The following is a 21429-nucleotide window of genomic DNA, read 5'->3' as shown; positions in this document are numbered from 1 at the left end:
TCCCCCAACAGGTCACTCTCAGTCAGCTATTGAACTGAGCACAGGGTCCCCAATTAGGAAGCCAGAGAAAGAACCCAAGGAGTCAAAGGGGTTTGCAGCACCATAGGGGGAACAAAGATATGAGCCACTCAGTACTCCCAGAGCTCCCAGGGACAAAAACATCAACCAAATAGTAAACATAGTATTACCCATGGCTCCAGATTCATAGGCAGCAGAGGGTGGCCTTGTTGGACCTCAAAGGGAAGAGAGGCCCCTGGTTCTAGAAAGTCTTGATGCAGCGGTGTAGGGAAATACCAGGACAGGGAAATTGGAGGGGGTTGATTGGGTAATAGCCAGAGTTGAGACAGCTTATGGGACTTTCAGTGGGGAGGCAACCAGGAAAGGGGAAATCTTTTGAAATGTGAATAAAGAATATATCTAATTTAAAAAATCTTAAAAAGTCCCCCAACAATAACAACAATAATGAAATGCCCAGGGTCAGGAGGTTTTAGTACAGAATTCTACCAGACATTTAAAGAAGATTTAATGCCAATACCTCTGAAATTATTCCACAAAAGAGAAACAGGAGGAATATTGCCCAATTCATGTTATGAGGCCACTCAAATCACATGAAGATTCAACAGAAGGAATTACAGACCAGTCTCTGTTAATTACAGAGACACAAAAATATTCAATAGCATACTTGCAAATAGAATACAAAACATATAAAAAAAGATCATCATCAATCATGATGTGATAATAGTAATTAAGATGGAGGTAGCACATACCACTTTCAACCACCTTCTTCTATATTCCCAGCTTCTCAGAAGCAGGATTCCTTTATCCTGCTAATCTGCAGTCTGTGCTTTCATTTCCACTAGAAACATCCTGCGGATAGAGGAGATGGACATCTACAATCTTACCACAGTGACTCAATTCATCCTCATAGGGCTGTCTGACCTCCCTGAGGTGCGCTATCCACTCTTTGTGGCCTTTGCAATCATCTATCAGATCACTTTACTGGGAAACGGGATCATCCTGTTGGCCATTGTGACTGAGAGAAAGCTTCAAACTCCCATGTATTACCTGTTGGCAAATTTGTCCCTGCTGGACATATTCTGCCCATCAGATACTGTCCCCAACATGCTCAAGAATCTTTTGACTGAGGACCACAGCATTTCCTTTGTTGGGTGTGCTTTGCAGCTCTATTTCCTGGTGGCCCTAGCTGGGACTGAAGTTTTCTTGCTGGCTGTGATGGCTTATGACCGTTATGTGGCCATATGCTTCCCCCTGCGTTACTCCCTTATCATGACCAAGGTTCGCTGTGTGCAGCTGTTGTTTGGGACTTGGGCAGCTGGGTTTCTGAACTCCTTCATTCACACAATGGCCACCTTTAGTCTGTCTTTCTGCAACTCTAATAGAGTGAACCAGTACTACTGTGACATTCCACCTGTGGTGGCACTGTCATGTTCATCCACCTATGTGGCAGAAATGCTTCTTTTAGTGATAGCAGGCACCTGTGGGGTTAGTGCTTTTCTGATCACTTTGATCTCCTACATTTACATTGTCTCCACCATCCTAAAGATTCGATCAGCAGAAGGGAAGCGCAAAGCTTTCTCTACATGTGCTTCCCATCTTCTTGTTGTCTTCTTGTTCTATGGCACAACTATATTTACTTATATCCGCCCAACCTCAAGTCAACACTCTCCTGGCAGAGACAGACTTATCTCTATGTTGTATGGGGTCATTACTCCCATGTTAAACCCTCTTATCTACAGCCTGAGAAATGCAGAGGTCAAAGGGGCACTCAGGAAAGTTTTACATCTTAGGATATGTTCACAGAAAGCATGATGTAAGACTTCTCAAGCAAAGATATGTTTCTTGTGCATCCAAGATAGATGCATTTTGCTTCTTGATTCATGCAGTTTTTCTGTGTTTTTTTTTGATTAGTGAACTGAGGTCATTTGTGTTTAAAGTTATTGTTGAAATGTGTGTGTTGATTATAGTCATCATGTTGTTGATTTTTTGTTGTCATTTTTGTTATCAACTGTACTTTGTATTTTAATCATTATCTTTTCAGTTTCTTGGTTATGCTCATTTGTATCTTCAGCCTGTAATACTGTTTTTCATGTTTTTGTTAGGTTTGTTATGTTGGTTGTTTTTGTTGTAGAACCTTTTCCTTTATCCTTTAGTTATGACACAGTTTTTCTGAGATTATTATTCTATGTTGGCCATCATAGGCTTTAAGGACTTGGAAATGCATTGCTCCACACTCTTCTGACTTTGACATTTTTCATTAAGAAATCAGCAGGAATTCTGATGGAATTTCCTTTATTTATGATTTGAGTTTTTTCTCTTGAAATGTTTGATGCTATTTGTTTTTTTATACTTAGTGCTCTAACTATTGTATACTATGGGGATTTTCTCTTTTGCTATTATTTATTAAGCATTTTGTGTGCTTTTTATATTGGTTTTGGTGTGTCTTTACTTGATTTGGAGACTTTTGTGTGATCTTGTTGAAGATCTGTTCTATACTTTAGACTTGGGATTATTCTCCTTCTTCCATTCAAACAATTTGAAGGTTAGGGTTTCTTCTTTTTTCTTTTATATTTTTTGTTCCACATTTTTTTGTGTTTCTGTAATTTGATTTGTTTTGTTTTAAAAACATTTTTCACTTTACTTACTCATTTTGTCTAGATCCTGTACATTATTATCAAATTCTGATAATTTCTCTTTCGCTCTATTCTGTCTACCTGAAATGTTCTCTCTGATTGTTATTATTAAGTTTTTGAGTTTTCCAATTTAATTTTTTTATTAACTTAATTGCTGTTCAATATTTCATTATTCTCATTGAATTCTGCCCTTAAGCTCTAGATTATTTTTGCCATTTCTATTAGTTTTATTGTATCTTTCTTGGGTATCACTTAGGCATTTTCTTTTTCTAAATTCTCTCTTTAATTTTATTTTCAAAATATTTTTTATTAAGTATTTTATTTATATACAATTCCAATGTTATCCCCTTTTCCAGTTTCCCCCCTAGAAACCCCCTATCTCATCCTCTCTTCCTCTGCTTCTATGAGGGTGCTTCCCCAACCATCCAGCCACTCCTACCTCCCTACCCTGACATTCCCCTACACTGGGGCATCCAGTCTTCCCAGGACCTAGGGCCTTCCCTCCCAATTCATGTTTCACAAGGCCATTTTCTTTATTTGCATTGTTCTATTTCTTTGTGACTTCTTTAAATTACTTGAGGTCTTTGAATACATTCATGATTGATCTTTTAAATTCTGTCTTCTGGTGTCTATCTAAAAAAATCTTCCTTGGCAAACATTTCTGTAGTGATGGTACATTTTGGAGAGAAGATAGTGGTTTAATTTGTCATATTGTTGGCATTTTGTGATGAAGTCTGGGTATACGAACTTCTTTATTGGTTCTAAATCTGATATAGACAGGGTAGATTGGGGTAGAAGAACAGATACATGGGCAAGCTGGGCCTACAGGTTGGAAATAACTTGATGTATTCAAGTCAGTTGGACATATACTTGACATCTGAACAGGGACGCATTTCCCATAGTATGAAGGTATATATGCCTATGTGAATAGGGTGAGTGTTGTTTTAAAGGGACTTTCTGTTGGAAAAAAGGTAAGGCATGCCTTTCTAGAAGCCTTGGGATTATTTGTGGCACAGGTAGTGGATACCAAATTTGACTGAGGAAGTAGATGTGGGATCCAGGTGAGATCTCATAAGTTGTGGAGATGTCTTTGATAGAGTTTCAGGAAGTCTCAGCAGATGTTTTATCAATTAGTGTTTGATGTAGGTATTTGTAGCTCACAATGGGATGTGCCAATGCTGATCGGGTCCTCCTGGGTTTTACCTGGAATTAGGACAAAAAAGTCACGAGGAGCTAGCCCATAGGCAGCATTTCTCCAGGGTTTCTGCTTCATTTCTGGTTTCTGGGTTGACTTGAGTTCCTGTCCTAGGTTTTCTTGATGATGAACTATAATGTGAAATAAATGCCATTTCTTCCCAGATTTGTTGTAGTAAGTGTCTTTTTTAATCACAGCTATGGGCTTTTTGACCAGGACTGCAATAAGAAACATGAAAGTCTCTTCTGGGGATCATGTGTCAAACCCAATCATAAAATGGTTAGTGACTCTATAATAGTCCTGCCAATATCACATCCTCACACACATCTTGCATGGAAGTAAGTATTGCAGTATGCTAGATCCAAAGTTGGGTAAGACCACTGATATTTTATTTTATACCAATTAGCCTGAAAGCACTTTTTACCATTACAAAATCTAACCAGTCGGGATGAAATTTGTGGTTGATTTGAGATTGATTTCTTTGTCATTTATCCAAAGCTCATGTTATCTTCAGAAGTAAGGATTTGTTAAAAATTCAAATGTGGACCCACTAGTTAGCAAATTTCCAAGTGAAAGAATACATTTATATATTTAGAAATATATATATATGCATGTGTGTATGAATGTATGTATGTATCAACAAGTAATATCCAATTTCAAGTGGTCACCCTTAAACACACCTTCATACAGGCAATAACAATTTGAAATAGTAGAATCTATCTATCTATCTATCTATCTATCTACCATCTATCATCAGCTATATGTTGTAATAATCTACATATGTATATAATAGTTAACAAAGAATTATATATATCTTATATACATTTATGCATACTTACATAAGTAACAATAATTAAGGCAAACATCATTAATTTAAGAGTATTATGGACAAAAGAATAGTTGGTGGGTAGAAATAGTACAAATACAATACTCTTGTATGAAACTCTCAAAAACTTTTTAACCTAAAAATGTTCAGTTTACTGGAAAAGTTAAGTTCTAGACATACTCAGTTGATGATTTTTCAGAAAACTATTATTTGGCAATATATAGTCTTAAAAATACTTTTTCTGTTAAATTATTTTTTGCTCACTTAGCATGAGCCCAGGTTGGACCTAGACACCCTGCACACATGGAGCAGATGAGTAGCTTGGTCTTTATGTGGCCCTTCAAATAATGGGAGCAGGGATTGTCCCTATGCCTGTTGCCTACCTGCCTGTGGATTCCCAAATCCTTAAATGGACAGCCTCTTCAGGCCTTAGTGGGAGAGGATGTGCCTAGTCTGGTAGCAACTTGAAGTTCAGGGGTAGGAATAGAGGTTTTTTGATACGCAGAGGGTGTTTGAAGGGGAAAGGGGATTGGGGGGATGTCTTGAATGACGGAGTACTGAAAGGAGAGAAAGGGCTGATATTGAGTTGAAAATGGAACAAATCAATTTAATAAAAAACATTATTAATTCTTTGTGAATTTCACATTTGTGTACCCCAATCATACTCATTGCCCTTCCCTTTATCTCTATCTCTTTCTCTGCCTGTCTCTATCCATATCCCTATGTCTATCTCTATCATGTACCTACCCTCTGCCCTTGCATCCTTGCCCACAAAACAAAAGAAAACAAAAGAAGAGAAAAGAAGAGAAAAAAAAAAACCCTACAAGATTAAAAAAAGTCTTGTCATGGAAGCTGCAAGGTATTATCATGTGTCCCACAAAATGCACTTTTGCCTAAATATCCTGACTTGCAAATTTTCATTGCAATGAGTCATTGTTCTGGTTGCCCTGTGTCATGAAGATTCTGCAGCTTTGATTTTGCTAAGTTACATGTTCCCACAGTTCATAGGTGGAACAGAATTTGGGCTGGGTCAACTTAAGCCCTGGATCTGGGTCTGGGTGGTAGCTTATTTCGTTAGTCTAAGAGCTGTACCAACTGTCTTGAATCAATGCCAGTGCAGGACCAGTGAGGGATGGAGCCATCTCTAATGAGTGCCAGAGCTGATGAGAGGCAGGGCCATATTTTCTGCAACAATGTCATCAAGGCCAGATTTCCTATACTACCAAGGTGAGGGGCAGGGACCAGTGGGGGACAGGACCATTTCTACTCAGCCCTTGGATGTTAACATGACCCTAGGTGGCAGCCTAGATCAGGGACATGCACATGACCTTTGGTGGTAAGATGGACCATGGGCATCCACACAGACTTCTGGTGCTGCAGACCCACAAATCCAGACATAGCCTTTAGAGGCAGAATGGGCCAGGGCATTGATAGTTTCAAGAAGAAGCACAGGTTACTCACATTAGGCTGTTCCTCACCACCCTTACATCTTCAGTTCCAGCTGTCTTCATAGAGCACAACATTTCATTTGTTTTTCTCTCCAATTCCTCCACCACATTCTTGCTCACAGCAGTGGCATCTTGCCTGTCAGCAATGTGGTGAATGAGACTCCCATGCAGTCATTTTTTTTTGAAGAAAAAAAGGAATATCTTGGTAAGTCAAAATTTAAATATAAAAAATAGGACACAGTTTTCAATATAACATAATTTACTTGAAATCTGTATTTTGATAAATTATTAATTTAATATTATGTAGATGAGAGGTAAATTGTGGTTATAGAATGGTGATAAATTTGAAGATAAGTGAGAAATTATTTATCACTTCTTGTGGTAGAATATAAATTGAGGACACATCTGTCACAGTTCAAATACTCCACTCTGATTGAATAAAACTTACTTGAAATTCCAATTCCAAGCATTCATAATGTCAGCACTCAGAGCTTATATGTAGTAAAAATATCTTCTAAACATCAATTTAATTGATTCCTAAAAACTTAATTCTTTGCACATTCTAGCCATCTGTGGGAGAATAGGTTTCCCAGAAGACAAGCAGTAAGGAATATGATGGCTATATGGATGATCTCTTGTGTACTATGTGGAAGCATCACCTCTCAATAAAATCTTATGGCTAATAACTGAGGCAGGATTAGAAGGTGAGACATCTAGCAGAGAGAGAGGAACTTTGGGAAATAGTGAGGCAAAGGACAATCCCATCTAGACTTGGAAGAAGTTGGACGTGTGAAACTGTATTTAACCATGTGGCAGACATAGAATAATGTAACCAGGTTATACTATATATATAGTTATTTGTGAACTGGGGTGTTCTTCATTGATTTTCTTTGTTTCTTTGTTTCTTTGCTTCTTCGTTTCTTTGCTTCTTCGTTTCTTTCTGTGTTTCTTTGTTTCTTTCTTTGTTTCTTTGTTTCTTTCTTTGTTTCTTTCTTTGTTTGTTTGTTTCTTTCTTTTTTCTTTCTTTCTTTCTCCTTCCTTCCTTCCTTCCTTCCTTCCTTCCTTCCTTCCTTCCTTCCTTCCTTCCTTCCTTCCTTCCTTCCTTCCTTCCTTCCATCTGTCTTTCTTTCTTTCTATCTCAAATGCTGCCCCCTCTTTGTCCTCTCTTGCAGAGTGCCTCCCACATCCTCTTTTACTTTTGCCTCTGAGAGGGCAGCTCCCATATATCCCCACCCTGGTGCAACAAGACTCTTCAGGATTAGGTAAGTCCTTTCTCACTGAGGCCAGAAATGGGACCCCTTTCCTGCATATGTGCCAGGGGCCTTGGACCAGCCCATGTATGCTCGTTGGTTGGTGTCTCTGTCTCTGGGGTCTCCCTGGGTTCCAGGTTAGTAGATAATTTTGGACTTCTTATGGGGTTGCCATCTCCTTGAGGGCCTTCATTCCTTCCCCTAGCTCTTCCATAGGGGTCTTGGACCTCAATCCAATATTTGTCAATATGTGTTATCTGCATGTGTCTCAGTCAACTGCTGGATAGAACATTTCATAGAGCTACTATGCTAGGCACCTGTCTGCAAGCACAACATTGTATCATTAATAGTGTGAGGGATTGATGCCTGACCATAAGATGGGTCTTAAAATGTACCAGTTACTAGTAGGCCATTCCTTCAGTCTCATCTCTATCTTTGTCTGTGTATTTCTTTTAGACAGGACCAATTTTGGGTCAAACGTTTTGTTGGTGGGTTGGTGTACCCATATTTCCACTGGAGATCCAGTCTGGCTACTGGAGCTGGATTCTTCAGGTTCCATGTTCCAAATATTAGGCTATTTGGTTAAGGTCACTTGCATTGATTCTTGGGAACCTCCCTTAATCTGGGTCTCTGGGACTTCCTAGAGAATCCTCCTACCCCCATTCTGGCAGCTGCATATTTCCATTCATTCTCTTGGCCCTCTGGTACTCCTATCTTTCCCCATGCACAATCCTGCTCCCATACTCCCCTTGCTCTCCCCTCTCCCAGAAATGTCTTTCCTTCCCGCCTTCTTCCTCCCATGACTATTTTGTTCCCCCTCCTAAGTGGGATTCAAGCATCCTTACTTGGGATTTCCTTCTTGTTTAACTTCTTTGGGTCTGTGTGGTGTATCATGGCTACTCTGAACTTTATTTTACTAATATATACTTAATAGTGATTATATACCACACATGTCCTTTTGGGTCTGCATTACCTCATTCAAGATGCTATTTTCTAGTCCTATCCATTTGACTGCAAAATTCTTGATGTCTTGTTTTTAATAGCTGAATAGTATCCCATTGTATAAATGATCCCTACTTTATTTGCCCATTCTTCAGTTGAGGGGCAGGCATCTGGGTTGCTTTCAGTTTTTGGTGATTATGAATAAATCTGACATGAATATAATGGAGCCCATGTCTTTGGGATATGGTGGCGCTTCTTTTGGATATATGGTGAGGATTAGTATAGCTGGGTTTTTAGATATAACTATTGCCAATTTTCTGAAAAACTGCCAGATTGATTTCCAGAGTGGTTTTGCAAGTTTTCAATAACCCTAGCAATGAAGGAATGTTGCCCTTTCTCTACATCAGCCATCAGGATGTTCTGTCAGTTGAGAGTTTGATCTTAGGCATTCTGATTCATGTAAGGTAGAATCTTAGGATTCTTTTAATTTGCATTTCCCTGATGATTAAGTATGTTGAAGATTTCTTTATGTGCTTCTTGGCCATTCAAGATTCCTCTGTAGACAGTTCTGTTTAGCTTTGTACCCCATTTTTATTTGGGTTATTTGGTTTTTTGAAGTTTAACTTCTTAAGTTCTTTATATATTTTGGATATTATCCCTCTGTCAGATGAAGGGTTAATGAAAATATTTTCTTGTTGATGTTTATATTCTCATGCTACTCATTTTACCCAAAAACCTGTTTGTAGTGTCCTGTACTTAAGACTGAGGGAACCCTCCTCTCAATCGTTTTGACTGGTAAATAAAGTCGACTATGACCAAGGCCTGGAAAGAGATCCAGAGGTAGGACTTTTAAGATTCCCAAGCCATGGACCAAGGAAACAGAGGAAGATGGAGATCTGCCATGATGGGAACAAAGGAGGAGGCCAATTTTAAAAATTAATTTTATGTATTCACTTTCCATTCTGCTCTCTTGTCCCCTCCCATTCATTTCCTCCCAAAATCCTTTCCCCAATACCTCTCCTCTTCTCTTCTGAATGGGTTGTGCTGTCCTGGGAAACCTCTCTCTTTGGTACTCCAAGCCTTTATGAAGTTAAATACTTCCCATGAGACCAGATGAGGCATCCCATCTACAAGAACATATCCCATAAGTAGGCATCAGGTTTTGGGATAGCCACTGCTTTACTTGTTCAGGACTCACATGAAAACCAAGTTGCATATCTATTACATATATGCGGGGAGTCCTAGGTCAAGTCCATGTGTTTTCTTTTGTTGGTGGTTCATTCTCTGAGAATCTGATGGATCCAGGTAGTTAATTCTATCGTATTCCCGGTGGAGTCATTCCTATCATCTTCAGGGCTGCAAGTTTTCCTTAAGAATCCCTAAGCTCTATCTACTCTTTGGCTGTAGGTGTATGCCTCTGGTTAGTGGGGTCTCTTAGAGGATAGTCATGATCTATTTTTATCTGCAAGCATAATAAAATATCATTAATGATGTCAGGAATTGGTACTTGAACATGGATGGATCTCAAATTGGTTATTGATTGGCCATTCCCTCAGGCTCTTTTCCACACGCAATCCCTGCTTTTCTTGTAGACATGATAAATTTTCAGTCTAACATTTTGTGAGGGATTTGTCTCCATATCATTCCACTGGAGTTCCTGTCTGGTCAGAGTAGGAAGCCTTCCCAGGTACCATATCCCCAATACTGTGAGTCATGGTGAAGTATACCACTACTGATTCTTCTGTGTCTCCTCTATCTCAGGTCCCTATCTCTTCCTTGCTATCATTGCAGATTTCCTTTTACTCTTATGGCCATCCAGCCATCTCTACTGCTCCTCCCCACATCTAATTACAAACTCTACGACAACTCTCTAGATCCCCTCTCCCACCCTGATTCCTCTCTCCGCCTGCCTTCCACAACCATTCCATTCCTCATTCCAAGTGAGTCTCAAGCATCATTGATGTATCCTCTGTCCATCCTCCTTGAGTCTTTGTAGTGTAACATGTTTATCCTATATATTTTTAAAATAATTATTTATTTATTTAATGTATGTGAGTACACTGTTGCTGTCTTCAGACACACCAGAAGAGGGCATCAAATCCCATTACATATGGTTGTGAGCCACCATGTGGCTGCTGGAAATTGAATTCTGGGACTCTTGAAGAGCAGTCAGTGCTCTTAACTGCTGAGCCATCTCTCTAGCTCCATGCAGACTCATGTAAGGAGTCTAGAATCTGGGAACTAGGCGAAACACCTCTTGCCTTTCAGGGCCACCCAGGTTTTCAACTTCAGCTCAACCAGGAACCAAGCTGCTTTTCACAGTCCTACATTTATTCATTTACATTTCAAATGATATCCCCCTTTTTGGTTACTCCTCCATAATACTCCTATCCCAGCTTCCCCTCCCCCTCCCATTTGCCTGTATGAGGGTGGTCCTGCACCCACTCATCCACTCCTGCATCACTGCTCTAGCATTCCCCTATGCTGGGGCATCAAGGGCCAAGGGCCTTCCCTCTCCCTGATATCTGATAAGTCCATCTGCTTCTACATATATCTGGCATTCATAGATCACTCATTTAGCTCTTCCATTGGGTTCCCTGGACTCAGTCTGATGGTTGGTTATGAGTGTCTGATGGTTGGTCAGATGCTGATCGAACCTCTCAGGGAACAGCCATTCCAGGCTCCTGCCAGCAAGCACTTCTTGACATCAACAATAGTGTCTAGGTCTGGTATTCTGATGAGAATGAACCCTAGGTGGGGCAATTACTGGATGGTCTTTCCTTCAATCTCTGTTCCATTTTTTGTCTCTGTCTTTCCTTTTGCCACGAACATTTCTGGGTTAACAGTTTAGAGAAGGGCAGGTAGCCCCATCCCTCAACTGGTGGCTGTGCCTATCTATTGGAGGTGGTCTCTACAGGTTATCTTTCCCCTTTCTTGCATATTTTGGCTAAAGTCATCCCTTGGGAAGTCTGGGAGACTCTCATTGCCCTGGAATCTGGGACATTTCCCAGTGGCTAACCCCAGTTCCCCACCACCTACTGCTATGTATTTCTATTCCTGACCCTCTGTACATCTCTCTTGTCATTTCTAATACTGGATTTTACCCTCCCCCCATTTTTCCTCTTCGCCTCCTCTCTCCTTCCCAGTTCTCTCCATCCCTCTATCTCCCATAATTATTTTGTTCCCACTTCTATGTAGGATTGGAGCAAAGGCTGGTAATAAAATTCCATGATTAATATATACTGAAAGATTTAAAATTCTAGCTTCTTGTATTGAAACAGAGACAAACATTTTATCTCACATAAGGTAAGAATATCAGGCATTCTTTGAAGAAAAACTTTCTAATGATATTGTTTCATTAGTTCTTTAAAATTAGCTCACTAGAAGCAAACACCACCTTGCAAATCCATAATAATTTTGTATGGAGTAGGCTGGCTAGATTTCAATGCCTTCATAAGTTATACATAGCCTTATTAACCTTTCATAGACCTTAGGTTTGAATGTTATTTTGAAACACCTGGATAGATGTTAATAATGATGTTTCAGCCTGAAACTTCCTAGGTTGGGTTTGCAAGACAAAAGCAGTGCCCCAAAAGCCTCTGGTTAGGCAAAGCTCTGCTTTGCATTAACACAAATGTCAATATTTTTTAGTCTGAGCCTATTGCCCAAGGCTAGGCCCAACATCTACCCCTCCTGCGGGGCATTAGCCTGCAACCTGACCCCATTCTCCATATTCTCACCAGCATCTGCTGTCACCTGCAATTTTTTTTTATCTAAGACATACTGACTGGTATATGGTAGAATTTCAGGATCATTTTGATTTGCATTTCCCTGATGACTAACGATGCTGAACATTTCTTTAGGTGCTTCTTGGATATTTGAGATCCCTCAGTTGAGAATTTCTTGTTTAGCTTTGCTTCCCATTTTTTTTGGGGGGGGATAGAGCCTTTTACTATTATAATCTGTGCTTTGCACCTGCATGATATATTTTTTTATTTGATATATTTTTTATTTACATTTCAAATGATTTCCCCTTTTCTGGCATCCCATTTTTAATAGTGTTATTTGGTTCTCTGGACTTTACCTTCATAAGTTCTTTGTCTATGTTGGATATTAGCTCTCTAATAGAGGTAGGATTGATAAAGATTTTGTTCTGTTGACAGTGTCCTTTGCCTTATAGAAACTTTTCGATTTTATGAGGTCTCACTTGTCAATAGTTGATCATAGAGCCTGTGCCATTTTTTTTGTTCTGTTCAGGAAGTAGCAAGCGACAGGGTCAGGAAGAGATTACATGTGACAGAAGAAAAAACCTTTTATTATCTTCTAATGTAGAAGATACAATGGAAGACATTGACACAACAGTTAAAAAAATGCTCACAAATGCAAAAATTTCATAACTGAAAACATCCAAGAAATTCAGGACAAAGTAAAGAGACCAAACCTAATAATAATAGGTATACAAGAGAGCAAATATTTACAACTAAAAGAAAGAGATTCCCACCATCATACTAGAAGCCTACAGAAAGACACGTAGATATGACCAGAAGAAATTCTTTCTGTCACAGAATATTCAAATCACCAAATATAGAGAAAAAAGAAAGAATATTAAAAGAGGTTCATTTCTTGTATGCAGCAGAATGATGAATGCTGGTTTTCCATCCATTCTGTTAGCCTGTGTCTTTTTATTGTGACATTGAATACATTGATGTTGAAAGATATTAATGACAAGTGATTGCCATTTTCTGTTATTTTGTTGTTGTTGTTGTTGTTGTTATGTGTGTGTAGTATGTGTGTATGTATGTGGTTGTTTTTTTGGATTTTAAATCATTTTATTTTTCCATTTCCTACTATAAATTATAGTATTGACTCATTAATTATAATTCTGATACTTCTACTGAAATTATATAAAATTAAAAACACAATAAAAATTGACTATTCATAAAGGAAACTCCTTTTCAAATATATAACAAAGCTTGGGTTATTGAAATATCCAATAAGAAATATTTTAATTTCTTTTTTTATCAATATATTTTTTATTTACATTTCCAATGGTTTCCCCTTCTCTAGCCCCCCACTCCCCGAAAGTCCCATAAGCCCCCTTCTCTCCCCCTGTCCTCCCACCCACCCCTTCCCACTTTCCCATTCTGGTTTTGCCCTATACTGCTTCACTGAGTCTTTCCAGAACACGGGTCCACTCCTCCGTTCTTCTTGTACCTCATTTTATGTGTGAATTATGTTTTTGGTATTCCGGTTTTCTAGGTTAGTATCCACTTATTAGTGAGTGCATACCATGATTCATCTTTTGAGTCTGGGTTACCTCACTTAGTATGATGTTCTCCAGCTCCATCCATTTGCCTAAGAATTTCATGAATTCATTGTTTCTAATGGCCGAATAGTACTCCATTGTGTATATATACCACATTTTTTTGCATCCACTCTTCTGTTGAGGGATACCTGGGTTCTTTCCAGCTTCTGGCAATTATACAGGGCTGCTATGAACATAGTGAAACATATGTGTATCCTTATTACATGCTGGGGAATCTTTTGGGTATATGCCCAGGAGTGGTATAGCAGGATCTTCTGGAAGTGAGGTGCCCAGTTTTCTGAGGAACCATCAGACTGATTTCCAGAGTGGCTGTACCAATTTGCAAAGCCACCAGCAGTGGAGGAGTATTCCTCTTTCTCCACATCCTTGCCAACACCTGCTGTCTCCTGAATTTTTAATCTTAGCCATTCTGACTGGTGTAAGGTGAAATCTCAGGGTTGTTTTGATTTGCATTTCCCTAATGACTAATGAAGTTGAGCATTTTTTAAGATGTTTCTCTGCCATCTGAAGTTCTTCAGGTGAGAATTCTTTGTTTAACTCTGTACCCCATTTTTTAATAGGGTTGTTTGGTTTTCTGGAGTCTAACTTCTTGAGTTCTTTATATATATTGGATATTAACCCTCTATCTGATGTAGGATTGGTGAAGATCTTTTCCCACTTTGTTCCCACTTTCCCCACTTTCCCGATTTGTCCTTTTGATGGTGTTCTTTGCCTTACAGAAACTGTAATTTTATGAGGTCCCATTTGTCAATTCTTGATCTTAAAGCATATGCTATTGGTGTTCTGTTCAGAAACTTTCTCCCTGTACCAATGTCCTCAAGGGTCTTCCCCAGTTTCTTTTCTATTAGCTTCAGAGTGTCTGGCTTTATGTGGAGGTCCTTGATCCATTTGGATTTGAGTTTAGTACAAGGAGACAAGGATGGATCAATTCGCATTCTTCTGCATGCTGACCTCCAGTTGAACCAGCACCATTTGTTCAAAAGGCTATCTTTTTTCCATTGGATGTTTTCAGCCCCTTTGTCCAGGATCACGGGGCCATAGGTGTGTGGGTTCATTTCTGGATCTTCAATCCTGTTCCATTGATCTGCCTGCCTGTCAGTGTACCAATACCATGCAGTTTTTAACACTATTGCTCTGTAGTATTGCTTGAGGTCAGGGATACTGATTCCCCCAGATTTTCTTTTGTTGCTGAGAATAGTTTTAGCTATCCTGGGTTTTTTGTTATTACAGATGAATTTGAGAATTGCTCTTTCTAACTCTGTGAAGAATTGAGTTGGGATTTTGACGGGTATTGCATTGAATCTGTATATTGCTTTAGGCAAAATGGCCATTTTAACTATATTGATCCTGCCGATCCATGAGCATGGGAGGTTTTCCCATTTTTTGAGGTCTTCTTCCATTTCCTTCTTCAGAGTCTTGAAGTTCTTGTCATATAGATCTTTCATATGTTTAGTAAGAGTCACCCCAAGGTACTTTATACTGTTTGTGGCTATTGTGAAGGGGGTCATTTCCCTAATTTCTTTCTCAGCCTGCTTATCCTTTGAGTATAGGAAAGCCACTGATTTGCTTGAGTTGATTTTATAACCTGCCACTTTGCTGAAGTTGTTTATCTCTAGTGGAGTTTTTTTGGGTCACTTAGGTAGACTATCATGTCATCTGCAAATAATGATAGTTTGACGTCTTCCTTTCCAATTTGTATCCCTTTGACCTCCTTATGTTGTTGAATTGCCCGAGCTAGTACCTCAAGTACAATATTGAAAAGATAAGGAGAAAGGGGGCAGCCCTGTCTAGTCCCTGGTTTTAGTGGGATTGCTTCAAGTTTCTCTCCATTTAGTTTGATGCTGACTACCGGTTTGTTGTATATTGCATTTACTATGTTTAGGTATGGGCCTTGAATTCCTGTTCTTTCCAAGACTTTAAGCATAAAAGGATGCTGAATTTTGTTAAATGCTTTTTCAGCATCCAATGAAATAACCATGTGGTTTTTTTCTTTGAGTTTGTTTATGTAATGGATTGCATTGATGGATTTCCTTATATTGAACCAACCCTGCATCCCTGCTAAAGCCTACTTGATCATGGTGGATGATTGTTTTTATGTGTTCTTGGATTCGGTTGGCAAGACTTTTATTGAGTATTTTTGCATCGATGTTCATAAGGGAAATTGGTCTGAAGTTCTCTTTCTTTGTTGGATCTTTGTGTGGTTTTGGTTTCAGCATAATTGTGGCTTCATAGAAGGAATTGGGTAGTGTTCCTTCTGTTTCTATTTTGTGGAATAGTTTGAAGAGTATTGGTGTTAGGTCTTCTTTGAAGGTCTGATAGAATTCTGCACTGAAACCATCTGGTCCTGTGCTTTTTTTGGTTGGAAGACTTTCTATGACTCCTTCTATTTCTTTAGGGGTTATGGGACTGTTTATGATCTACTTGATCCTGATTTAATTTTGGTATTTGGTATCTGTCAAGGAAATTGTCCATTTCCTCCAGATTCTCCAGTTGTGTTGAGTATAGGCTCTTTTAGTAGGATCTGATGATTTTTTGGATTTCCTCAGTTTCTGGTGTTATATCCCCCTTTTCATTTTTAAGTTTGTTAATTTGGATACGTTCTCTGTGCCCTTTGGTCAGTCTGGCTAAGGGTTTATCTATCTTGTTGATTTTCTCAAAGAACCAGCTTCTGGATTCATTGATTCTTTGTATGGTTCTCTTTGTTTCCACTTGATTGATTTCAGCCCTGAGTTTGATGATTTCCTGTCTTCTCCTCCTCCTGCGTGAATTGGCTTCTTTCTGTTCCAGGATTTTCAGGTGTGTCGTTAAGCTGCTAGTGTATGCTCTCTCCATTTTCTTTTTAGAGGCACTCAGGGCTATGAGTTTTCCACTTAGCAGTGCTTTCATTGTGTCCCAAAGATTTGAGTATGTTGTGCCTTCATTTTCATTAATTTCTAAAAAGTCTCTGATTTCTTTCTTTATTTCTTCCTTGGCCAAGGTGTCATTGAGTAGAGTATTATTCAGCCTCCACGTGTATGTGGGCTTTCTGTTGTTTTTGTTGCTATTGAAAACCACTCTTACACCATAGTGATCTGATAGGTGGTTGGGATTACTTCGATCATCTTATATTTGTTGGGGTCTGCCTTGTGTCCAATTATATGGTCGATTTTGGAGAAGGTACCATGAGGTGCTGAGAAAAAGGTATATTCTTTTGCTTTAGGGTGAAATGTTCTATAAATATCAGTCAAATCCAATTGGTCCAAAGCTTCAATTAGTTTTACTGTGTCCCTGTTTAGTTTCTGTTTTCCCAATCGGTCCATTGAGGAGAGTGGAGTGTTGAAATCCCCCACAGTTATTGTATTAGGTGCAATGTGTGCTTTGAGCTTTAGTAAAGTTTCTTTTATGAATGAGGGTGCCCTTGCATTTGGTGCATAGATGTTCAGAATTGAAAGTTCTTCTTGGTGGATTTTTCCTTTGACCAGCAAGAAGTGTCCTTCTGTGTCTCTTTTGATGACTTTAGGTTGAAAGTCAATTTTATCTGATATTAGAATGGCTACTCCTGCTCGTAAGATTGTCTTCCAGCCTTTTCTCCAAGGTAATTTTTATCTTTGTCACTGAGGTGTGTCTCCTGTATGCAGCAAATTGTAGGTTCCTGTTTCCTTATCCAGTCTGTTAGTCTATTTCTTTTTATTGGGGGAATTGAGACCATTGATGTTAAGAGATATTAAGGAATAGTGATTATTACTTCCTGTCATTTTTGATGTTCTTTTTATATTTGAGTGGTTATCTTCTTTTGGGTTTGATGAAGGAAGGTAACTATCTTGCTTTTTCCAGGGTCTAGTTTCCCTCCTTGTATTGGAGTTTTCCTCCTATTATTCTTTGCAGAGCTGGGTTTGTGGAAAGATATTGTGTAAATTTGGTTTTGTTATGGAATATCTTGGTTTCTCCATCTATGGTGAATGAGAGTTTTGCTGGGTATAGTAGTCTTGGCTGACATTTGTGTTCTCTTAGAGTCTGCATGAGATCTGCTCAGGATCTTCTAGCTTTCATGGTCTCTGGTCAGAAGTCTGGTGTGATTCTGATAAGTCTTCCTTTATATGTTACTTGCCCTTTTTCTCTTACTGCCTTTAATATTCTTTCTTTGTTTAGTGCATTTGGGGTTTTGATTATTATGTGACGGGAGGTATTTCTGCTCAGGTCCAATCTGTTTGGAGTTCTGTAGGCTTCTTCTATATTCATAGCATCTCTCTCTTTAAGTTGGGAAAGTTTTCTTCCATAATTTTGTTGAAGATATTTGCTGGACCTTTCAGCTGTAAATCTTCACTCTCATCTATACCTATAATCCTTAGGTTTGGTCTTCTCATTGTATCCTGGATTTCCTGGATGTTTTGGGATACAAGCTTTTTGCATTTTGCATTTTCTTTGACGGTTGAGTCAATGGCTTCTATGGTATCTTCAGCATCTGAGATTCTTTCTTCCATCTCTTGTATTCTGTTGTTTATATTTGCATCTACGGCCCCTGATTTCTTCTCAATCTCCAAAGTTGTCTCCCTTTGTGATTTCTTAGTTGTTTCTACTTCTGTTTTTAGATCCAGGATGGTTTTGTTCATTTCCATCATTTGTTTTTTTTTGTGTTTTCCTGTAATTCTTTAAGAGATTTTTGTGTTTCCTCTTTCATGACTTCTGCCTGTTGACGCAAGTTCTCCTGCATTTCTTTAAGTTTTTTTTTTTTGCCTTTCTTCTTAATTGGCTTCTATCTCTTGAGCCTTATTCTCCTGCATTTCTTTAAGTAATTTTTGTGTTTCCATTATATGGGTTTCTGGCTTATTCATGTTCCCTGTATTTCTTTAAGAGATTCATTTATGTCCTTTTTGTGTTCTTCTAGCAGCATCATGACCACTGCTTTTAAATCCATATCTTGTTTCTCTGGTGTGTTTACATAACCAGGACTTGCTGATGTTGGAGAGTTTGGTTCAGATGCTGCCATATTGCCTAGATTTCTGCTAGTAGCGTGCCTGCATTTGCCCTTTGCCATCTTGTTCTCTGGAGCTAGTTGGTCTTGTCTCTGGTTGGTGTTTCAGCCTCCTGAGAGGCTCTAGGGCTATTTCTGCAACACTGGATGGCAGGGTTTCCCCTGTTGCAGATTGCAGATGTGCTGTCCTCTTCTTGGGTTCCCTTGCAGCACTAGTGTGCTTTGCCCCAGATTGTGTCTGTGAACCAGATGGTGCCCATTTGCTCCTTCAGGGAGTGCTGAGGGTATATGCTGCAGGGACCTTTTCTGAGTGCTGATCACTCTGAAACAGGAACTCCCAAACAGGTTGGTGCACACAAGGCTAGCCTCGCTGTTCAGGCCCTGACTCTAGGCAACAGCCTGGCAGGCCAATGTATGAGCAAAGTTCCCCTCAGCTGTGAGTGTTAATTGGGTTTGTTAAGTGGCCAGGATGGAGGCGTGCGCGCACTCCCTGAGAGTGCTGGAAGAGTCTGCTGGGCTAACAACCTCCTGGCCGGGTGGGCACACAGATGGCCCACCGAGCAGCCCAGGTCCTGGGGGGCAGTCCAGGACCTGACCGTCTTAGACCCCTGCTATGTCAGCCTCGGGGTAACCTGTTAGCCAGTTTTGCCTGCTAGGACTCTCTGGCTTCCCGTAGGCAAAATGGAGGCAGCGCCTGTACACTCGCGTGCCGGCCTGGGCAAACAACCTCCTGGCCGGGTTTGCACACCGGTGGCCCCCCGACCAGCCCAGGGCCTGGGTGCAGGCCAACGCCTGTCGGGCTTAGACCCCCTCGATGTTGGTCTCAGGTTGTATTTGTGTACCTGAGTCTCTGGCATCTGAGAACCAAAATGGAGGCCGGTCTCTCATAACTGACTGGCAGGAGGCAGAGTGTATGTGTGTTTTTGTGCTTCTCTATTTTTCTGGTATGCAATTAATTATTTGTTGTGTTTTCTTAGATGTATTTACCCTCCTTGACTTGGAGTTTTACTTCTAGTATTTTCTGTAGGTCTGTTTGTGGACAGATATTGTTTGAGTTTGTATTTGACTTGAATATCTTCTTTTCTCCCTCTATGGTCACTGAGAGTTTTGCTGAATATTGTAGTTTAGGTTGGCATCTGAGGTTTTGTAGAGGTTGCAAATCAAGGCCCTTCTACATTTTAGAATCCTTGCAGAGAAGATGGATATAATTCTAATAGATCTGCCTTTTCAGGTTACCTGGCCTTTTCCCTTGCTGCTTTTCATATTCTTTCTCTGTTCTGTAGATATTGTGTTTTGATTATTATGTGCCAGGTGGGTTTTCTTTTGTGGACAAGTCTAATTCGTTTTCTGTAACCTTCTTTTTTCTTTATAGGCACCTCTTTCTTTAGGTTGGAAAACTATACTATGATTTTGTTGAAAATATTTTTTGGGCCTTGGATCTGGAGCTCCAACTTCTGTTATTCCTATCGTTCTTAGGATAAGTCTTTTCATGGTAGCCTGGATTTCCTGCATGGTTTGTGTTAGAATTTTTGTTTTGATTTAACATTTTCTTTTACAAATGTATCAGTTTCTTCTATTATATCTTCTATAGTTGAGAGTCTTTATCCAATCTCTTGTATTCTGTTGGTGATGCTTGCACTTACTGTTTCTGGTCTCTTTCCTTGATTTTTCATCTCCAGTATTTCATCAGTTTTTGTTTTCGTTATTGCTTCTGTTTCCACTTTCATAATCTTGTACAGGTTTATTTCCTTCAGCTGTTCAACAGTATTTTCCTGTATATCTTTAAGGGATTTATTTATTTCTTTAAAAATCTCTATCTCCTTGATTGTATTTTACTGTATTTCTTTAAGTTATTTGTTCATTCCTCTTTAAAGACTTCTATCATCTTTATAAGATTAGATTTAAGGTTGTTTTCTTGTGCTTTGGTTGTGTTAGGCTATCCAGGTCTTGGAGTAGAAGCAGTCATAGCTGACTTTTGTTCACTGATTGCATTCTTTTGGAGACCTTTAGTCATCTGTATGGTTTTGGTCCTTTTGAAGTAGGTATTGGGAAGAGGGGGAACTTCCATAGTATCGGTGCAGGAATTGTGTTGTTGGTTCTGGATTTGAAGTCCTGTTGCGTTCAGGATCTGCAGGTTTATATGGTTCAGGAGCTGAATATCTGATGAAAGTGGGCAGAGAGTTCAAGGGAGGTCCCCCTAGAGCATCAGGTTGTTTAGGACATCCTGGCTTTCTTCAAAGAACTCAGCAAGCAGGGAGCATAGGTGGGGGAAAGGTAGTTTACTTTTATGGTTTCAGCCTCAGCAGATCTGATCAATGTGGAAGAAGAGGAAGCAGGAAAAAGGAGGTCCCCCTGGGATAGCAGGGTACTCAGGGCCATTCTGTTTGCTTCAGAGGACTCAACAACCCTATTCTGTATGTTTAATGTTTTGCTTATTATATACCAAGGATACTTTCTTATCTGGTTCAATCTATTTGGTATTCTATAAGTTCCTATTCTTTTTTAATTGTAAAAATATTTACTTTTAATCTTTTGATTTAAAGTTCAGTCATCATCCCTTTCCTGGTCTGCCCTCTGATAGTTCCTCATCCCATTTCTCCTCCCTCTGTTCCCAAGAGAATGTCCTCACCCCTACCCTTCTTTACCCTGCCAGGCCTTCACACTCCCTGGGTCCTCAAGTTTCTTGAGGGCTAGGCTCCTCTTCTCTCACTGAGGCCAGACCAGAAAGTCTTTGGTAGGCTGATATATGCTGACTGGTTTGGTTTCTCAGTGTATGAGAGATCTCAGAGATCTAGCTTGGTTGAGACAACTGTTTTTTCAATGGTGTCACCCCCCCTTTC

The 21429-nt window shown here is 39.5% G+C and overlaps 1 protein-coding gene across 1 annotated transcript; it reads left to right on the top strand.

The window, feature by feature from the left end:
* The first annotated feature begins 882 nt into the window (after nt 1-882).
* LOC127666364 (olfactory receptor 5V1-like) lies at nt 883-1830 on the top strand. Its single transcript, XM_052159251.1, has one exon. It carries the CDS (start codon nt 883-885, stop codon nt 1828-1830), a length of 948 nt encoding a protein of 315 aa, XP_052015211.1.
* The last annotated feature ends 19599 nt before the right edge of the window (nt 1831-21429 follow it).

Source organism: Apodemus sylvaticus, chromosome 1, assembly GCF_947179515.1.
Source record: "Apodemus sylvaticus chromosome 1, mApoSyl1.1, whole genome shotgun sequence".
NCBI classification, from domain to species: Eukaryota; Metazoa; Chordata; class Mammalia; order Rodentia; family Muridae; genus Apodemus; species Apodemus sylvaticus.
This window is presented reverse-complemented; position numbering and strand designations above follow the sequence as displayed.

Excerpts from the sequence above, each read along its gene's own strand:
- LOC127666364 (XM_052159251.1), top strand. The coding sequence starts at position 883 with ATGGACATCTACAATCTTACCACAGTGACTCAATTCATCCTCATAGGG.